General features: G+C 51.8%; 1 protein-coding gene across 5 annotated transcripts in view; it reads right to left on the reverse strand.

Moving 5' to 3' along the window:
* Nucleotides 1-19,109, reverse strand: part of FLT4 (fms related receptor tyrosine kinase 4) — a 47,720-nt gene that overhangs the window by 12,873 nt on the left and 15,738 nt on the right. For 3 of the 5 annotated variants that reach the window (XM_069468607.1, XM_069468605.1, XM_069468608.1), the window contains exons 6-21: nucleotides 18,943-19,082; nucleotides 18,509-18,677; nucleotides 18,082-18,199; nucleotides 14,963-15,117; nucleotides 14,728-14,890; nucleotides 13,114-13,240; nucleotides 11,881-11,989; nucleotides 10,647-11,009; nucleotides 10,233-10,379; nucleotides 9,998-10,129; nucleotides 9,740-9,846; nucleotides 9,311-9,446; nucleotides 8,782-8,886; nucleotides 8,323-8,436; nucleotides 8,094-8,182; nucleotides 7,834-7,984 (exon numbers count right to left, since the gene is read on the reverse strand). In XM_069468607.1, the coding sequence (XP_069324708.1) occupies nucleotides 7,834-7,984; nucleotides 8,094-8,182; nucleotides 8,323-8,436; nucleotides 8,782-8,886; nucleotides 9,311-9,446; nucleotides 9,740-9,846; nucleotides 9,998-10,129; nucleotides 10,233-10,379; nucleotides 10,647-11,009; nucleotides 11,881-11,989; nucleotides 13,114-13,240; nucleotides 14,728-14,890; nucleotides 14,963-15,117; nucleotides 18,082-18,199; nucleotides 18,509-18,677; nucleotides 18,943-19,082 (2,325 nt within the window). The remainder of the gene's footprint in view (nucleotides 1-7,833; nucleotides 7,985-8,093; nucleotides 8,183-8,322; nucleotides 8,437-8,781; nucleotides 8,887-9,310; nucleotides 9,447-9,739; nucleotides 9,847-9,997; nucleotides 10,130-10,232; nucleotides 10,380-10,646; nucleotides 11,010-11,880; nucleotides 11,990-13,113; nucleotides 13,241-14,727; nucleotides 14,891-14,962; nucleotides 15,118-18,081; nucleotides 18,200-18,508; nucleotides 18,678-18,942; nucleotides 19,083-19,109) is intronic. The other 2 variants (XM_069468606.1, XM_069468609.1) reach the window with 2 other exon arrangements.

Raw genomic sequence — 19,109 nt, forward strand, 5'->3', positions numbered from 1 at the left:
AAGAGATCCTCCTGCTTCAGCCTCCTGAGTAGCTAGGACTACAAGCACTAGATGCTACCACGCCCAGCTAATTTTTTAATTTCTTGTAGAGTCAGGGTCTTGATATGTTGACCCAGCTGGTCTCAAACTCCTTGACTCAAGCAATCCTTCTGCCGTGTCCTACCAAAGGACAGGTGTGAGCCACCACGCCCAGCTCAGGGATGCCCATTAATTTATAGAAGCTTCTAAAAATATTTCAATATTTTTATTCTCTCTTTTAAAAGACTCTATAAAAGATACATAAAAAGCATAAGTGATTAATTAATAAAAAATTAAATCTACTAACCTTTTGGCTTAATTGCTATTCTGTCCCAAAAGCCAAAAAAAACAAAAAAAAAAAAACAAAAAAACCCCCAAAAAAACCACAACAAAAAAAAAAACAACTATCCTGGCTAAAGTGTTTATAAAAAGAAAGCCCTCAGATCTTTTTTTCAGATCTATAATGCTGAGTCCAGACATAAGAAAATGCTTTCTTTGCCCTATTCCCTAATGGGCTCCACCCTAAACACAATAATTTGAACTAAAAAGCAATAGCTAAGTTAAAAGACCACCTATTAAACTACACTGCTCTCCAAAATACACCTATATGACATTTAATCGACTATTCTAAAACCCTTTGATAAAAAAATTTACATCTACAAAAAGCTCCATTTATAAGGGTGTTTACCTCTATACACTAAAAACTCTTGCCGTTATTTTAAATTTACATATTAAGCCTTACCTTTGTTTAAGGTGCTTTTCCTAGTCATTTTGTCTTAACTAGATTTTTACCAACACCTTTTTCCTTAATTTGGGCAAATGATGACACAATATTTAGGACTAAAGTCTCAGCTCTGTGCTTTTAAAATATAAATTTTCTACCTTATTTCACCTAGAGTTATCCTTTTAAAAAAATTAGGATTGCCTAAGTAATAATTGCTTAGGACAATAAAACAGATAATTAAAAGATGAATGGCATAAATTAAAAAATGATTTAAAAGCCAACAAATAAAAATCCTTTATAAAAACTATAAGATCTGCTTCTGTCTGTGTGTATCTGTATGTCTCTATGTGCTATATATATGGGATAATATTCAATAAGTAAAACTACATTTTAAAAATTGTTAATAAAATAAAATAAAAATGACTTCAAATTTGTCTGTTAAGTATAATTCAGACATTTTTGCCTGAGTCTGCTGGGCGAGACAGGTTTATGCTGCCTCTGCTACATGTTTTGAGGTCATAAAACTGCTTCTATAACATTTTTAATACTTGCTTAATTTGTGAGCTGTTTTTGGTTTTGAACCTCTGGATTTTGGGGTCTAAACATGTGGCCATGGTGAGGCCTGGGGACATAGTCTCAGCATCTAGACCGCCAACTGTAAGACAAAGTCAAGCTCAATATGGGCCCTACTTCCCCGGCCCAGCTTTGCTTCCTGGCTATTCTGGGAGGGGTTCAATCCCTAAGACATTGTCTACACAGCTGTCTCATCTGTCCTGAGCTGTACACCTGGTATATAAATTCAAGAGGCAGACGGGCCCTGACTTTTATAACAGTCCTGGGGTGCCATGTGGCTAGCTGCGATCCAGGACGACTAGGAAAGACATTAAAGATGGTACCAGCACCACAGTTACAAATTTCTTTTCAATAATTTAAAATCTTGGCCAGGCGCGGTGGCTCACGCCTGTAATCCCAGCACTCTGGGAGGCCGAGGCGGGTGGATCGCTCCATGTCAGGAGATGGAGACCAGCCTGAGCAAGAGCGAGACCCCCGTCTCTACTAAAAATAGAAAGAAATTAACTGGACAACTAAAAATATATATAGAAAAAATTAGCCAGGCACGGTGGCACATGCCTGTAGTCCCAGCTACTCGGGAGGCTGAGGCAGGAGGATTGCTTGAGCCCAGGAATTTGAGGTTGCTGTGAGCTAGGCTGATGCCACGGCACTCTAGCCCGGGCAACAGAGTGAGACTCTGTCTCAAAAAAAAAAAAAAAAAAAAAAAATTTTAAATCTTAAAGTCATGTTATATTAAATTAAATAATCAGTTAAAATACTAAAACATTAGCTATTAACCATAGGTTTAAGCTTATTTGCTTTGACATCTTATTTTTACATGACATAAAAACTATATTTAAATCTATTAATAAATAAAAATCTAAAAATCTTTCTAAAAATTATAAAATACTTTTTATATATAATATTTTAAAAAATTAAAACAAAAATTATAAAATAGTTTTCATCTATAAATACTAATATATAACAGTTCAAAATTATATCCTAGGGTTTTCATTAAAAATTAGTTATTAATAATTAATATTATAATTAAAACTACTAAATATGAAAAAATTCTATATACAGAGTATATAAACAAAAAAGATAGTTTTGATAAAAAAGTTTTAAAGACATAAAAATGTGTTTGTTAAAGAAATAATTTTGTCTACTTTAAAAGTTACTTAAAAGATTGTTTCAGGCCAGGCGCGGTGGCTCACGCCTGTAATCCTAGCACTCTGGGAGGCCGAGGTGGGCGGATCGTTTGAGCTCAGGAGTTTGAGACCAGCCTGAGCAAGAGCGAGACCCCGTCTCTACTAAAAATAGAAAGAAATTATATGGACAGCTAAAAATATATATAGAAAAAATTAGCCGGGCATGGTGGTGCATGCCTGGAGTCCCAGCTACTCAGGAGGCTGAGGCAGGAGGATCGCTTGAGCTCAGGAGTTTGAGGTTGCTGTGAGCTAGGCTGATGCCACGGCACTCACTCTAGCCTGGGCAACAGAGTGAGACTTTGTCTCAAAAAAAAAAAAAAAAAAAAAAGATTGTTTCAAAGAAAAAATAAAATAAAATATAAAAAATTTAAAAACATAAAAATTATAAAAGGCTTATAAAAATCTTATGTGATGGTCAAAAACTGAGATTGGATAAATTTATTTACAAAATTTTATTAAAATTAACTTTAATACTGATAATAAAATTTAGCTGTTTGTTTTAAAAAAATTTCATGTAATATTAATAAGAGACAATAAAATATTTTTTTCACTTTTAAATTTTTTATTTTTAAAATTTTTTTCAAAACTAAGTTTTGTATATGACTGTTCACTTTTTGCGTAAACTACAAAAAAAAGACAAATTCTGTCTCGTGCTGTCTCTCAGGTCCGTTAATTATTTAAAAAAACCTAGTCTCCTCTCTATCAAAAAATAAGTATTTTTACTTTTTAAAACCTTTTAATTATCATTTTGGCTAAATAAATTATTATTTTAAAATGACTGATAATCCTATTTTGGTTAAGTGTTTTAAACTTTTGATATATATGACAGTCTTCCTACAATCAAATTTCGAATTGAATATTAAGTCTTTTTTCTGACCTCACACTAACTTTCAGATGCTACAGAGGGCCCCTACAATATCCAAAAGAGAGATAACAAACAGGCTTATTTAACATGTTAAATTACATAAAAAACATTGTCAAATAAAAACTAATGTTTAGCTTTCTTCAAATTTTATACTTTTATAAATGTTATTGATATATATTCCAAAATTATATGAGATTCCTACAATTCTAATATGTCTTAATATATGCTATTGTCATAATTATTATAAGCCACAAAAATAACCCAATTTCCTTGTCAATTGTGTCTTTGACTATTTTAAATCATTTCAGTTAATTATTTAAATTCTAATACATTCTCTGAAAGCTCTTTACAAGCAAAAAATATCCCAGAGTGTTATGTCTCTAAAGAGGTTCATAAAAAGAATAAAAAAGACCCTGACAAACATTTATAAATACAGATTTCTAATAACTTTAAAATCATATCATTTAGACTAAATAAAAATTCCCACAATTCTAATGAAGACACTTACTGGTTTATAAAATTACTAAACCAAACAAAAAAAAATTAATTAAATACCAAAAAAATGCCAAATTTTCATGCTAAATCAGCCAATATTAAAATTGTTTAAATATGCAATTTAAATTAACCTCATGGTCCAAGTCAAAATACCCGTGATAACCATCTAATAAGCAGGGCTATGTGCCTAAATTTAGAAAACAAAGTTAATATTAAAAAAAAATCCAAAATTAAGTGTGAATTTATCAAGAGCCTAGACAGCTACCTGGTCCTTCCTGAGTCCTTAAAGCTTCCATTATGAAAAACTCTACATTCCATGAGTCCTCATAAAAAAAATCCAAATTAAAAATATATATGTATTAGTGTGATGTTAGTAGTCCAGATTACCAAAATTATTTATTTATTTATTTATTTTTGAGACAGGGTCTTTCTCTGTCACCTGGGCTAGAATGTCTTAGCTCACAGCAACCTCAAACTTCTGACTTCAAGCATCCTCCCGCCTCAGCCTCCCAGAGTGCTAGGATCACAGGTGTGACCCACAGCGCCCAGCCTAACTGTCATTTTCAATACATGATTATATAAAAGCTTTTCCATATAAGAGGACTAATACTATAACAATAACTAAAAGGTTATTTAAAAATGTTTCTCTCATCGGATATTTCTAAAAACTCTAATAATAAATACTTATTTCACTAGACAGGTTACAAAACAGGTATCACACACACAATAACATTAGACAAAACTAAATCTGCTGAATTGCATTGGTCAAAGATATTATAAATTAATGACAATCAAATCTATTTCCAGTAAAAAACATAAGTTAACCCCTTATAAAATAGTCACGATGTCACTAAAAATCACTAAAAGGCCTATGCTCCTAGTAATAAAACCTCATACATCTTCCACTACTAAACTCTAATATGACTAAATGCTATAAGACTTTAACACATTGTGCCAAAATATATTTTCATCAGATAAAAAACCTTTTCATGGTCCACTGGCTAAAGACAATCAGACCCTCTACAATATAAAACCTGAAGATTGGGTCTTCTAAAAATGACATCAAAAAAAGACTGCTCTTGCCACCTGCACTACAACAAAACTTCGGGACCTTAAACCTCAAGTTTCTAATCTCACAACTTAAAGGGCCCCTTCAGATTCTTAAAACTGTACACCCACTAATGATCTTAAGATAAAACTAACCAAAAAAGTTTCTCCCCCAAAACAGATGACATCCTAGATATAGACAACTTCTCAAGATCACGAATCAAGACTTCCCTACTATCATGAGACTCTTACCTCTCAAGTTTTTCCTTACCTAATGACTCTATAAACAATAAAACTGAAAAAGGGGTCTTTCATATACACCCATGGGATATACCTTTATTTGTAAAAAAATTTCATAGCCAACCTTATACCTAGACAACCTATACCTTAATAAATAAAAAATAGACCAATATCGATGAAAATTGTTAATGATACCTTTATTACTCCATAATCAGTCAAAAACAAAACATCACTTCATTAAGTTGTCTAAGGTGATTTGTAACCTACATTATAGGTTAAAAAAATTATCAAAAGGCCTTCACCCTTCTAAATGGACATGATTCATTAAGTTACTGTTTTACCTCATTTAAAAATAAATGTGGGCCGGGCGCAGTGGCTCACACCTGTAATCCTAGCACTCTGGGAGGCTGAGGCGGGTGGATCGTTCGAGGTCAGGAGTTCGAGACCAGCCTGAGCAAGAGCGAGACCCCGTCTCTACTAAAAATAGAAAGAAATTATCTGGCCAACTAAAATATATATAGAAAACATTAGCCGGGCACGGTGGCGCATGCGTGTAGTCCCAGCTACTCGGGAGGCTGAGGCAGTAGGATCGCTTAAGCCCAGGAGTTTGAGGTTGCTGTGAGCTAGGCTGATGCCACGGCACTCACTCTAGCCTGGGCAACAAAGCGACACTCTGTCTACAAAACATAAATAAATAAATAAATAAATGTGGGCCGGGTGCGGTGGCTCACACCTGTAATCCTGGCACTCTGGGAGGCCGAGGCGGGCGGATCGTTTGAGCTCAGGAGTTCGAGACCAGCCTGAGCAAGAGCGAGACCCCGTCTCTACTAAAAATAGAAAGAAATTATATGGACAACTAAAAATATATATAGAAAAAAATTAGCCGGGCACAGTGGCGCATGCCTGTAGTCCCAGCTACTCGGGAGGCTGAGGCAGGAGGATCGCTTGAGCCCAGGAGTCTGAGGTTGCTGTGAGCTAGGCTGATGCCATGGCACTCTAACCCAGGCAACAGAGTGACACTCTGTCTCAAAATAAATAAATAAATGTGACAATAATTAAAAATTTATCCCTCATAATAGACTATACCAGATTCTACTACAAGGGCTACAGTTACACAACAGACTTCTTTAAATTCTCTTACTAAAGTCATACTAAATAATAAAATTACTCTAAATATTTACTGACTGGGTAAAAAAAGTACGGTTACTGACATTACTTATTGCACATAGACACATTAAATATTAATAAACATTCAATTATAAAAAATTAATAAACAGACTACTTGACGAAAACAAATTCTTTATGACTCATTCTTTAATCTATTTACTTTTAATTATTTTAACAAAATACTCCAAACTCTTAATATTATCCTCTTAACAGTCATAATAATAGTCTCCCTGATATGCTATATTCTCTCAAAAGTTTTAAGTAATTAGAGCCATAAAAGATCAAATGGTCTCTCTGACTAAAACAACAAAAACTTAAAAAAAAAAAAGCTGACTATGAGGACACCATAACCTGTAAATAACATACTGAGACCAAAGACCCAAAATAATAGTAACTCAAAAATATCTCCAAAGCCCTAAGTTTTGGTCACACTCTCACTTAAGTAAAAAATTTTAAACAAAATTATGAGGCCATTATTTTAGACTAAACTCATACACTGTGTCCCAACAGATCAGACCAAACCAGAGTCAGTCATACTAAATTTCACATAATAAAACTAAAACTTAAAAAAATACTACAAGAGTCCAGATTTTATTTTTCTGCTGAAAACAAAAAATTCCCCTGTAACCCTTCCAAAAAAACCATCTAAAGTCCTTATTCCCACCTTACAACCCCGCCATTCTATTATTTCCCAGTGAGATTTAAGACCAAATACATTTACAATAGTAAAAAAATAACATCATATGCCTAAAATTTTGGTCAGTCTCTCAAAATTAAGAAGTTGACTTAAGAAATTTATTAAACTATTTTTTAAGCTAAAACTACCTCCTTACATATTTTAAATTCAGCGTAAAGTTTTCTCCATACATAAACTATAACCTAACTAAATATGTAAGCAGACTATGACTTACTCTTTCTTTTCTTTTCTTTCCTTTGAGACACGGTCTCTCTCCGTGGCCCAGGCTGGAGCGCAGAGGCGCCATCGCAGCTCACGTCACCCTCACACCCCTGGGCTCAGATGACCCTCCTCAGCCTCCCGAGGAGCTGGGACGGTGACCTACTCTTGACCAATCACCGAATTTCGGCCAAAGGCAGCTAACTATTCAAACTGTGTTCAAACCAATACAGCTGTTTCTGTACCTCACTTTCCTTTTTCTGCCCATAAATCCTGTCGCCATGCGGCCATGCAGCCACGCGGGGTCTCTCCAGACCTCGTGGTTCCGTGCTGACCGCTTCCTCAATTAACTCTGTTACACTGCAGGCTGTCAAGGGGTTCTCTTAACCGGCCTTTGCACCTGCCACTCGGCTCTGGGGTGGTTCTCCACCCTGTTTGCAAGGCAAACTCCTACTCATCCTGTGATGCCCGAGTCACAGGTCACCTCTCTATGTAAGCTGTCCCTGCGGGTCGTCCCCTCCCAAGGCACAGTCCTTCACATACTCTCCCATGAAAGCCCCCACCGAGGCTGGGTTACCCCAGGGTGCCGGACCCCGAGTTTACCCGCCTGCCCGGCGCTGACCTTCCTGTGCCGGAGCAGCCCGCCGCGCGACGCCCTTGCCCATCGTCAGGAACCGCGCGAGGACGGCCCTGTCGCCGCTCCCGGGCCTCCGATCCGCCCTGGCGCCCTCCACCATGGCGCGGAAGCGCCTCCGCTGCTCCGGGGACTTCTCCTGCGGGCGCACACAGCACATCCGCGGCCGGGTCACCCGCGGCAGAGCCCTCACGCCCACGCTCGCCCGAGCACCCGCAGCGCTCGGGCCCCGACCCGCGCGCACGTACCGCGTGGGGGTCGAAGGCCTCCCGCTTGGCGCGTAGGAAGTTGGAGAGGTTGCCGTACTTGCAGAACTCCACGATCACCATGAGGGGGCCTGGGCAGGACCCGGAGGGACGCGGCTCACTGGAGGGCCAGCTCCGCCAGGACGCCCGCCCGACGCCGGCCACCGCCCACCCCACGCCCCGCACCTCCCTCCCACCCCACAGGCCTCGCCGCCCTCTGGCGCCCCAGTACCGTTGGGCTTGGTGCACGCGCCCAGGAGGTTGACCACGTTGAGGTGGTTACCGATGTGAATCAGAATCTTGAGCTCTGACATAAGGGCGCGGTGCTCGCTGGCTGTGGCTCCCTCTGGAAGGGACACAGGGCCTGGCACGGCGCGCGGTCGCCCGGGCCTCTGCCCTGATACCTGCCCGCCCCACCTTCCCCGCCACCGGCTTAGCCAAGGCACACCGGGCGATCTTGGGAGCGGCTGTGGGGGAGGGGTACGCAGGGTCTTCAGGACGTCTTTTTGGCCCCACTGAGGCAGGGGGTTCCAGTGGGAGCCTGGCTCTGACTCCCTCCGTCTCCCTGTAGAACCCTGGGTGAGTCTGGCTCTGAGCCTCAGTTTCCCTTCTTGCACCACAGTCCCCTGACCCACCCAGAGCTGCTGTTCCTCACCAGCTCATCCGCCCCTTGCACCCGCTGACCCCACACCTTTCAGCATTTTTACGGCCACGGTGTCACAGCCACTGCCCTTGTGGATGCCGAAAGCCGAGGCTTCTACCACCTTCCCGAAGGCGCCGTGGCCGAGCACTCTCCCTGTGGGGCAGGGAGCCGGTTGCAGGTGGGCCGTATGGGGGCGAGGGTGGGGACAGGTGGGCAGCAGGGCTGACCTGCTGGAGGGCCAGGAAGGTGGGCAGCCTCTCTGCCAAACAGGAAGAGCATGGGGACCAGGAGCGGGAAGAGGGGAGAGGGGAGGCGAGCAGGAAGGACTTGCATCCTCCCCGCAGGTGTGACAGGCCCACCCTGCTCAGAGCAGCAGGAAGTGACCTCGCGGGGCCTGGGAACTGCGAGCCCTGGCCGCGGCTCTGGGGACCCGTGCCCAGATGGGCAGGTCAGGCCAGGTGGGGGCCAGGCGGGCCTTCCTGGCACGAGTCCTGGGAATGAAGGGATTTCAGGCGCCCCAGCCTGCCAGACCCTGCAGCAGCTGCAGCTGCCTCTGCCAGGCAGGGTGTGGCCTCACCGAGGTGCAGCCGCTCCCGGGGGAACTCCCACTGGCTGTCGTCATAGGACAAGTATTCACACTGCTCCTCCAGAGGCACCTCCCCGGGGTCCATTATGATGGACAGGTAGCCCGTCTTGATGTCTGCGTGGGCCGGCTGGGGGCGGGGGTGGGGACAGCTTATTGATTTGGCCACACCACTGTGGCTTGGGTGAAACTTTGCCCACGACAGATGGCACTTCCTTCGGGGATCTCAGTCAAGGAGGGGACGGACTAACAGCCGCTGCTACTGTTAGAGCCCGGCAGCTACAGACGGGAGGCTTCCCAGGAGACTGGGCTGCGGGGTGAAGCAGCGTGGGGACCCTATTCTTAATGACTGGCCAGAGTAGGGACTGGCGCGAGAGACCCAAGCAGGATCCCGGAGAGGCTCGGCAGGGGAGGGACGCTCACCCTCCTCAGGTTACAGAAGATGAGGAGGAGAAGGAACCAGAAGAACACGGCGATGACCCCGGTGCCGACGAGGATGACGAGCTCCATGCTGCCTCCATCCTCCGAACCTGAGCGGACACAAAGGGCCAGCGTGTGCGCGAGGGAAAGGGCGCGCCTGCGGGAACGCCCCTTCTGGTGGGCACGACTTGTATGGGGCCCGGCAGGCAGGCGCAGAGTGGGGGCGGGAGGAGAGTGCAGCGGCCCGGGCGGACGCCGGACCTTCCACGGCCACGCTGGCGGAGGAGTTGACGCAGCCCTTGGCGTTGCACACGCGGCACAGATAGCGTCCCGCGTCCTCCTCGCGCACGCGCTGGATGCTCAGCTTCTGGTTCGAGTCCGCCAAGTCGATTCCTGCAGGGGTGGGGTGGAGATACGAGTTCGGGAGGGACAGGAAAAGGGAGGATTGGCCTCGCGGGCCTCCGGACCCCGCCCTTCGCCTGGCCACCCTCACTACCAGACTCTTCCTCCAGTAGCCTCTCGTCTTTGTACCACACGATGCTGGGCACGTGCGCTCCGGCCACCAGGCACCGCATCTCCAGGGAGTCGCTCACGTTCACTAGGAGGTCGGTCAAGTTCTGCGTGAGCCGAGGGGCTTCCAGGGCTAGGGGCAGGGTTCAAGAGGGAGCTAAGTGGAGTTGCACTAAGCAGGGCACCCCTGGACCGGGCCCTGCCGGCCGGGAACAGAGGGTGGAAAGAAGGTCAGAGTTTGCGCGCGGGCTAGAAGACTGAACCCCTCCACGGTGGGGTCGGGGAAGGGGACGCTCCTGCAGGCCCCAGGTTGTGAACGAACGCCCAGCGGCGTGCAGGGCTAGGGGCAAAGCCAGAAACAGCGATGGCTAGATGCGAAGCTTGGCCCCTCCCGCCTCACCCTGCACTGACAGGTATTTCTTGTGGCAGTGCTTGTCCTGGCTGCGCCGGTCCTGCACCTCGCACACATAGTCGCCCTCGTGCTCGGGTGCCACGTGGGGGATGTTCAGGCTGAGCGTGGCGTGGCGCGCCCCAGGCGCCGGCTCCTCCAGGCTGGCGGCCAGCGGGGTGGCGAACAGGTGCACGTTTTTGCAGTCGAGCAGCAACGGGTTCCCCTGCGCATCGTGCAGCGTGGAAAGATTGAGGCGGTACCAACGCAGATGCTCGTACGTGTAGTTGTCCGCTCGGCAGCTCAGGCGCACGGCCTGGCCCTCTAGCGGTTCCTCAGACGGCTCAGATTCGATACTGAAGCCATCAGGGATAGCTGGGGAGGGAGGAGGAACCCCTGTGACTCTGTCTCCGGTGTTCCTCCCACCTGCCACTGTGCCCGTGACCGGCACCAGCGGGGACAGCTCTCTGAGGTCAGCCCTACGGGGTCTCCTCCTGTCTCCCCTCCCTCTCTCTGCTGGAGGAGCCCAACAGGGTTGCAGCCCCCACCTCTCCCAGGAGTCCGGATCATCAGGAATTCCTGCTGGCCAGACTCAGTGGGCACTTGAGTCCTCATCCTTTCTTGCCACCACACCCCACCACTGTCCTCTTCTTGAGACCATTTCGTCATTAGCTTTTGCCTGTGCCACACTCCCAATTTCCTTTTGTCTCTCTGCCACTTCTCGTCAGGATCTTGTGGGCTACCCTCTTGCTCTGTCTCCCAGGTGTTTTCTCTGCCTCCATCTCCCTGGAAGTCCCCTCATCCACATCCCAGGGACTGTCCACTCCTGGGCATCTGAGCTCCCTTGAGGTCACTAGCGCACTTGAAAATCTGAGTCAATTATGGCCCTTCTCCCCAGGGCCAAATGCACATGCCAGCCTCAGGGCTCCAGGGCTTGGGTAGGGGGGTGGGAGGGGGTAGTGCTGGGAGGAGCTGCGAGGAGCAGGGGGCCATCCTTGGGAGAGGTGCCTCCAGGGCTGGGGGCAGAGGGTGCCAATCCATCCCAGGGCACCAGTACCCAGTCCCTATGCCGATGGACCCCAAATCTGTCCCTCCCCCACAGACCCAGGGGTCCAGTAAGCCCTGGATGTCTCTACTGGGTGCCCCTCAGACATCAGAAACTCAGTGAGCCCAAACCTGCTTCCAGACCCTGCACCCAAGCCTGCCCGGTGAAGTGGCCCTCCCTGGGGGTGGCCTGGCCACTCACTGGTCACATAGAAGTAGATGAGCCGCTCATCCTGGCCCACTTTGTTGAAGACCACACACTTGTACATGGCGGACACGTTGGCATCCTGGATCACCAGCTTGCTCACAGTCTGGGCAGAGCACAGACACAAGGATCCATTTCCTGCCCAAGTTTGCATGACCCAGACCCTCCTTTTCTGCAGGGAGGTCACTGTGCCCACCACAGTAATGGGGGACACTGAGGCTTTGGGCTGGAGAAGATAAAAGCTCAGAGCCAGGACCAGGAATGGTGAGGGAAGAGGAAGGGAAGAGGAGAGGCCCTCGGGCCACAGAGAGAGGTGGCTGCCCAGAAAAGTCAATGGACAGTGTATGGACAGCTGACATAGGCTGTGATGACTTCAGAAGGTGGCATTTGGCAGGACCAGATAAACCTCTGGCTGTGATTGGGCTCGGTGTGTGGCCATGCTGAGGAGGGGCCAGGAGCCAGCCCAACACCTGGGTCAGTCCGAGCCAGGGTTAGAATTCAGCCTGTGGTCACAGCAAGGGGCCAGCCACTCCTGGATGGGGTCAGGCTGTGGCCTAAGGCTGGTCACTGTGTGAGATCTTTGTAATATGCCCACACCAGTCCCAGGGCTGTCCACAGCACCCCTCCCCATGTCCAGGGTACTGGAGAGGAGCAGGGGTGGGTCCCGGGCTTCCAGAAGTACTCTGGTCTCAGGCAATAGAAAGCTCGAGACACGGGGGAGGAGAGAGGGCCACAGGCCCTGCCTATCATCCAAAGACCATCCCCCGCCTCCTAGCTGGGCACTTCCTGGCCAGGCCTGGAACAGGAAGAGGCTCTGGAGGTGTGTAGGAAAACAGGAAGTGACCGTAGGAAGTGGGTGCCTTTGTTCAGTGTCCCCTCCTTCTCAGCATTGCCTGTAGGCTGGTCCAGTGGCTCCACAGCCTTCTGTGGAGAACTGGTCAGCCCCCAGCCCTGTCCCCTCCCAGCCTGTGGGTGGCTGGGACCCGGCCCATGGCCTGGCCAGGCAGCCCTGGACCTCAGCTTCCTTGTCCGGGAAGTGGCTGGAGGTCTGGCCCTCCATCCACATGCAGGCAGGGGAGCTGAGGCCCAGAGACTGCAGAAAGGTCACCGACTTGCAGCTGCTGTCCCCAAAGCTCTGCAGGCCAGGTGGGAACCTGGAGAAGGCAGGAGAGCCCCTTCCCAACTCCTCTGTTCTTCTCCGCAGCCCTCAGTGGCACGGCTGGCATGTACCTTATTCTTCCCCTCCACAAACTCGGTCCAGGTGTCCAGGCTCTCGATGGGGTTCACAGCGTCTTGTGTGGTCACCTCCCTCCAGTCGTGGCACTGTGGCATGCGGTCCCGCTGCTGCCGCCGGCTGCTGGGACGAGGAGAGGCAAGGGCAGATCAGGGGTCCTGGCAGGGAGGGCCCCGGTGGAGGGGTGCAGGGGTGAAGGGGTCCAGCCTTCGCCACACTCAGAGTCATCTTCTCCCGTGGTGGTGGGTGAGGCTGGCCCTTGGGCCCAGGCGAGCGGGGAGGGGCTGTTTCTGGAGCACAGTCTCCCACCCTTCACGCCGAGGGGCCGACAACCCATCCCGCACAGGCTGCCAGACGCAGCCTTCCTGTGCTCGCCGTCCCCACGCACACATGCACCACTCTGACCTGCTTCTCTGTGTCCCTAACTGCAAAGGCCACCTTGGGTCTGCCCACCCAGCTCACTCAGGACAGCACAAGTCCCACCCTGTCCCAGGAAGCCCTCTGCCGGGCCTCTCCCTCTCTTGTCCTCCTTTAGGAGCTGCCGCCTCCCTCTGGGCTGAATGTGTATCTCCAGCACCTTTGGCCTCCTGCCGGATGGGGGTCTCAGGACCCCAAGGGGGGTTTGGTCTGCCTCTAGTGGAGGAGCAGACTGGGGCCCCCAGGGCTCCATCAGTTGGCACAGAGCATAATGGTGGGGCATCAGAGGAAGGCAGATTTGGAGGTGCCAGCCGTGAGTTGCAGGCCCTGTGGTCTGGAAGAATCCCTTGTGAGCCTTGAACATTTTGGGCTGGCCCCAGGCCATGCCTACTGAGCCTCCCGCACTGTCCATGCTGGAGCCACAGCCCCTCTGCCAGTGGGGCTGCCCTGTCTCCTGTCTGGGGTCCCAGCTTCCATCCTTCCCAGCTTTTCGAATTAGGATCTCTTGCTAAAAGACAAACCTGAGCCATCATTCTCTTGCTCAGTGATCTTCACTGACTCCCTAGTGCCTTCAAGACCCCTGCCCACCTTGGCACCCTCTTCTCCAGTCCCCTGATTGTCCAAGTACTCTCCCCAGCCTGTCTGTCCTGTGGGCATCCAGCCCAGTGTTGGGGAGCGGGGCTCAGCAGCTGGGTGGGCTCTGTGGCTTCCAGCTGTGAGCTTGGGGTAAGCTGCCTCCCTTCTCTGACCCTATTTTCTGAGCACTGCCTAGGCGAGCTGAGGTGTTCGAGCGTGCCTGGTGTGCCCTGGGGCTCAGCACAAGCTTCCTAACACTGTTCCAGGTCGGCCTGCTTGGTGCTCAGAGGCACAGCCTTTGGGCCTCTCCAGGTGGTGCCATGCGTGTCCAGGGGGCTTTGCTCTGCAGGGAGGCGGGGGACGGGGGCAGATCCCTGAGTCCAGCCCAGCCTGCTGGTGGAGGACTGACGCAAGGGAGGCTCTGAGCCTTGCTCAGGAAGCTGAGGCTGGGGATTGGCTACGGCTGAACCAGTGACAGGGCTCAAGTTCAGAGCAGGGCCCTGGGGAGGGGTATGGGCAAGGCCCGGGAGGCGAGGGGGCTGGAAAGTGGGTTCAGCACAGCTGGGGCTGGGGACCAGGCTGTGACATGGAGGAGGATGGGCTGGAGCCACACTCACAGGCTTCGCTGGGCAAACGTCTTGCAGGGCGTCCAGGGCCGCCAGTGCCACTGGACTCTGAGAGGTGGGGGCACCCCGTAGGCTGTGCAGGTGAGGGCCTGACGGCTGTGACGCGAATAGATGCTGGGGGAGGAGGCCTCCTTCTCGTGGATGTGGGGGGGCACTGGGGGCACAGCAGGTGGCCTGTCAGCTGGCCCTCATGCCACCCCCGCCCCCTCCCCCATCCCCGGCGCACCGTTCACCACTAGCTCCAGGCTGATGTTGCGCCTCAGGCCGGCCTCGGAGTTCCACAGGGCAAGGGTGTAGATGCCCGCGCTGGCCTCTGTTACCTCCTTGAGCACCAGGGCGTGCGGACTGTGGCGTCCAGATACTGCCTTTCTGTCCTTGTACCTAGCCCAGGAAGGGAGTTCAGAGGTCTGCATGGACCCAACCCAGCCCACACTGGCACTCCCAGCGCCTCCCAGGGGGAAGGGAGGGGGCGGCCAGGCCAGAGAGAGTAGCAGTAGATGCTGGTCTGGAAGCGAATGGCCTGAAGCTCTGGACAGGGGCCTGACAACCCGTCCTGAGGTCTGCAGCGGCACCCCTGGCCTCGCCCCAAACCATCTGTGGTTGTGCCATCAAGAGCAAGGTGACCGTGTCATTGCTTGAGACAGCTGCCTTCTCTCTGACCTGCCTGTGGCCGTGACCCTGGCCAGGCTCACCTGGCCCAGCCCAGGAAGGTCTGGGCTTTGGCTTCAGAGACCCTGTCCTCTTTCTCACAGGCCATGTGAAGGGGTGAAGGTGCAGTGCCAGCAGAGCTCTCTGCCTCTGCCCTTCCTTGAGCTCTCCACGTGGTGGATGCACTGCCCCCTTGCTTGGACGCTCTTCCTGTGGCCGGGAATCTTCACGGCTCCCTCCCTCCTTCATCTGGGTTGGGGTAGCAGCCTTCCTTGCTGCCCTGCCCTGCCTGCGTCCATCAGCACAGTGGGTTTCACACACGTGTCTGCTGACCATCCATCTGCCCCACTGAGCTGGGATCCTGGAGAGGGCGGGTGCTCCACGGATGTTTCTGCACATGTCAGTCAGTGGATGTCCCATACCCCAAAGGGCAGCTGCCTCTGTGACCTGGGCTCTGGACCCTGTTTGGAGACCATCCTCCCTCGGGCAGGTGCCTCCCTTCCGTGCTGGGTGTGCTAAGCCAGGGACGCTGTAGTGTGGCCTGGGAGAGACATGTCCCTTGGGCAAAGGCCAACAGTGCAGGAGCCGCAGGGGCCTGCTCTCAACTGTGACACCACAGCCGGGATCTAGAAAGGATGTGACTGGCCTGGAGTTGCAGAGCAGACAGGGTGGGGCACAGCCAAGGCCACGTTGTCTGCCGGGCGCTGGTGCAAAGGCTAGAACCTGAGCCGGCCCCTTGCTGGATCTGTGACCCTAGGCAAACCCCTTCACCACCCCAAGCCTCAGTGTCCTCATATGAAAAGTGGGGAAATGAAATGCACCTTGCAGGGGTTGTGAGGTCTAACCGCATGTAGTGTCAGCACCATGCTGGGCACCAGGCGGGCGCTTGCCCAGCCTGCCTGTGTGTTCTCCAGGCCTGCGGTCCTCAACCCCGAGCTGCGGACTGGTACTGGCCCGTGGCCTGTTAGGGACCTGGCCACAGAGCTGCGCTACTCACCCCCCCGCCACGTTCCATGAACCTTAGGAAGGTGGGGCGGTGCCCGGCAGGAGAGGAGCAGCCGGCCAGCAAGCGGAGCTTCCTCTGTATCTACAGCTGCTGCCCACTGCTCGTATGGCCGCCTCTTCTCCCAGACCCCCCCGCCCCGTGGAAAAATTGTCTTCCATGAAACCAGTCCCTGGTCCCAAAAAGGTTGGGGACCACTGCTGTAGACCTTCCATCCACTCGCTGACTCACAGCCATCACACAATGAGCCACATAAAGGGTGGCACCTATGGGGCTGTGGTGACCACGAGTGTCCTGGGGCGGGCGACTCAGGTGGGCACTTCCTGGAGGCAGGTGTTGGCCAAGTGAGAAGAGAAGAGCTGGATGTGGAGGGAATGTTCCAGTGGAAAGCTGTGCTGAGAGGCAGCCAAGCTGCCTAAGGATTGGGCTGGACCCTGGACGCAGCAGAGCTGGCCACCTGCCCAGGGCAGCTGCAGTCCTCTAGGAGCCTCTAGAGGGTGTCTCTAGGGGCCACACCTGTGAGTGAAGCTCCAGGCTGTCCGAGTGACTCAAGGTACTGCACCAGGTGCCGCCGGTGGACCCCAGAGCCTGTACCCTCAGAGGGAAGATCACACCAGGCCCAGGGCCAGGGTACCCTGGGCCCTCCCAGGAGCAGCCTGCTTCTCAGCCTTGGGCTGGTTCAGGGGTCCCGGCTGTGGACGCCTGGGCCTCGTATCACCCAGCACCAGAAAAAGCAGCCCTGCCAGGAGGAAGGTGCCCAGGCTGGAAGAATGAGGCTCCTCAGGCTAGCTGGGGGAGGACAGAGTGGAGACACCTCCCGGGGGGCTGGGGATCAGGCAGGAATGCCCTGCCCCCATCCTGGGCTCTGCTTCCTTGTCTGTGCAATGGGGACTTAGACTACAGGGTGACCTGCCATGTCTGGGCTGCGAGGACTGCTCAGATGGCCTGAGGGTACACGGTGGAGGGGGGGAGGTGCTGGACCTTCTAGAGCCTGCAGGGAGCACAGGGTGAGGGCAGAACCACTGCTGAGGGATCCCCTCCCTGGGCCTCGGCACACCCACAGGGGAAGCCTCATCCTCTCAGCTCGCAGACTGGGAGCCTGGGCCCCGGCAGCCTGCAGGCCTCCTGGAAGCTCTTGCGCTCACTGTCATGCAGCCAGGGCCAGCCCAGGGCTGGCTCCATAACAATTTGTCAACCTCCTGGTGGCATCTCCACATTTCTGGATAGGAGAGTCCTGGGAGAGGCAGCCTTGTTGGAAGGAGGCCTAGGGAAACTTCAGCCATTGCTGCGGGACAGGCCCTGGAGTTGACGCAGAGTGCAGCTGGGTCTAGTGTCAGGGCCTCGGGGATGCTGAGGGGCTGCAGGCACAGCTGGACAAAGCCCACACCATGCCACCATATCTACACATAACGGAAGCCAGCGTCCAACTTTAAACCTGTCACAGGTTGGCAGCAACCTGGGTCAACCTTCCTTCTAGCTGCAATACCATATTATGTGCATGCTCCCTAGCGGCTCTCCTTAGAGAGGGTCCCACCACCCTGGCTGTTATGGCATAGGCCTCATAGGGAGGGCCAGGTCCCCAGTGGGTGTCAGGGTACAGGCCTGATGGGGAGGATGCTGCCCTTCTCAACCCTTGGTCTGTCCTCCCTCGCGGGCCTGGCAGGGTAGCGAGGGGAGGGAGCCTGGGCTGCTACCATTGGAACTCCGGTGGCGGGTATGCTGCCAGCTTCACGGGTAGTTTCACCAGCTCGTCTCCTGCCGTGGCCTCCAAGACTGGTCCCTTGAGCCACTCAACGCTGATGAAGGGCTTTTCTGCCGGACGAGAGGCACCCTCGTAAATCCAGGGCTGATCTATCACTGACAGGGATTCCCAGCCATGACCCTGTGGCCCCGGCAGCCAGATGTCTACAGACTGGGGCTCACTGTGCCATCCGGGAGCTGGGTAGTTCCTTTGCTCATGCCCCCTCTTTCCCCCTGGCTGGACTGCCCGCACCCAGGAGCACCAGGACCTCTGGGCCAGGCCCACGCTGCACAAAGACACTTGTTCCTCAGGCTTGATGATGCCTGACCACTGCCCCCCTCAGCCCGTGCTGGGCAGGATGCCCCAGCTGCAAGTCATACCGTGCACAATGACCTCGGTGCTCTCCCGGAATCGCTGCATGCCATTGTTGGCCTCACACACGTACGGGCCCAGGTCATGCTGGCTGACATTGAGTATGGTCAGGATGCTGGACAGCTCCGTGTGCGTCTGCTGGGAGCGCCGCTCGGGCACCCACTTCCCCCGCTCCGCCTGCCACACCAGGGGAGCCCGAGGTCAGCAGGTGGGGTCCGCAGAGCCACCCGCCAAGGCACACGCCCCAGCCCAGCCAGCAGTGGCTCCGGGAAGCCTCGGACCCAGACTCGGAGTTTTCCTTGGGGTGGAAAACGTCCCCATCAGACTAGGGGCCCTGGGTCTGCACACCCTCCACACCGAGGCCATGGTTAGTGATGAGGACTCCTGGGGACAGGAAGGCATGGGCAGGAGGAAGGCACTCCGGCAGGGCTGTTGACCTCACCTGCTTCCCTGGATAGTCCCAGTCAAAGGTGACACCCGAGTTGAACTCAGCCCACACGGTGCAATTCAGGACCAGCTTCTCCCCGACCAGCAGCTCCAGCGACTTCTTGGGGAACAGCTGGATGTCATAGAGCTCGTTGCCTGGTGACATACGCACAGTGACTCCCA

The sequence above is a fragment of the Eulemur rufifrons genome, chromosome 5 (assembly GCF_041146395.1).
Source record: "Eulemur rufifrons isolate Redbay chromosome 5, OSU_ERuf_1, whole genome shotgun sequence".
Taxonomy (NCBI): domain Eukaryota; kingdom Metazoa; phylum Chordata; class Mammalia; order Primates; family Lemuridae; genus Eulemur; species Eulemur rufifrons.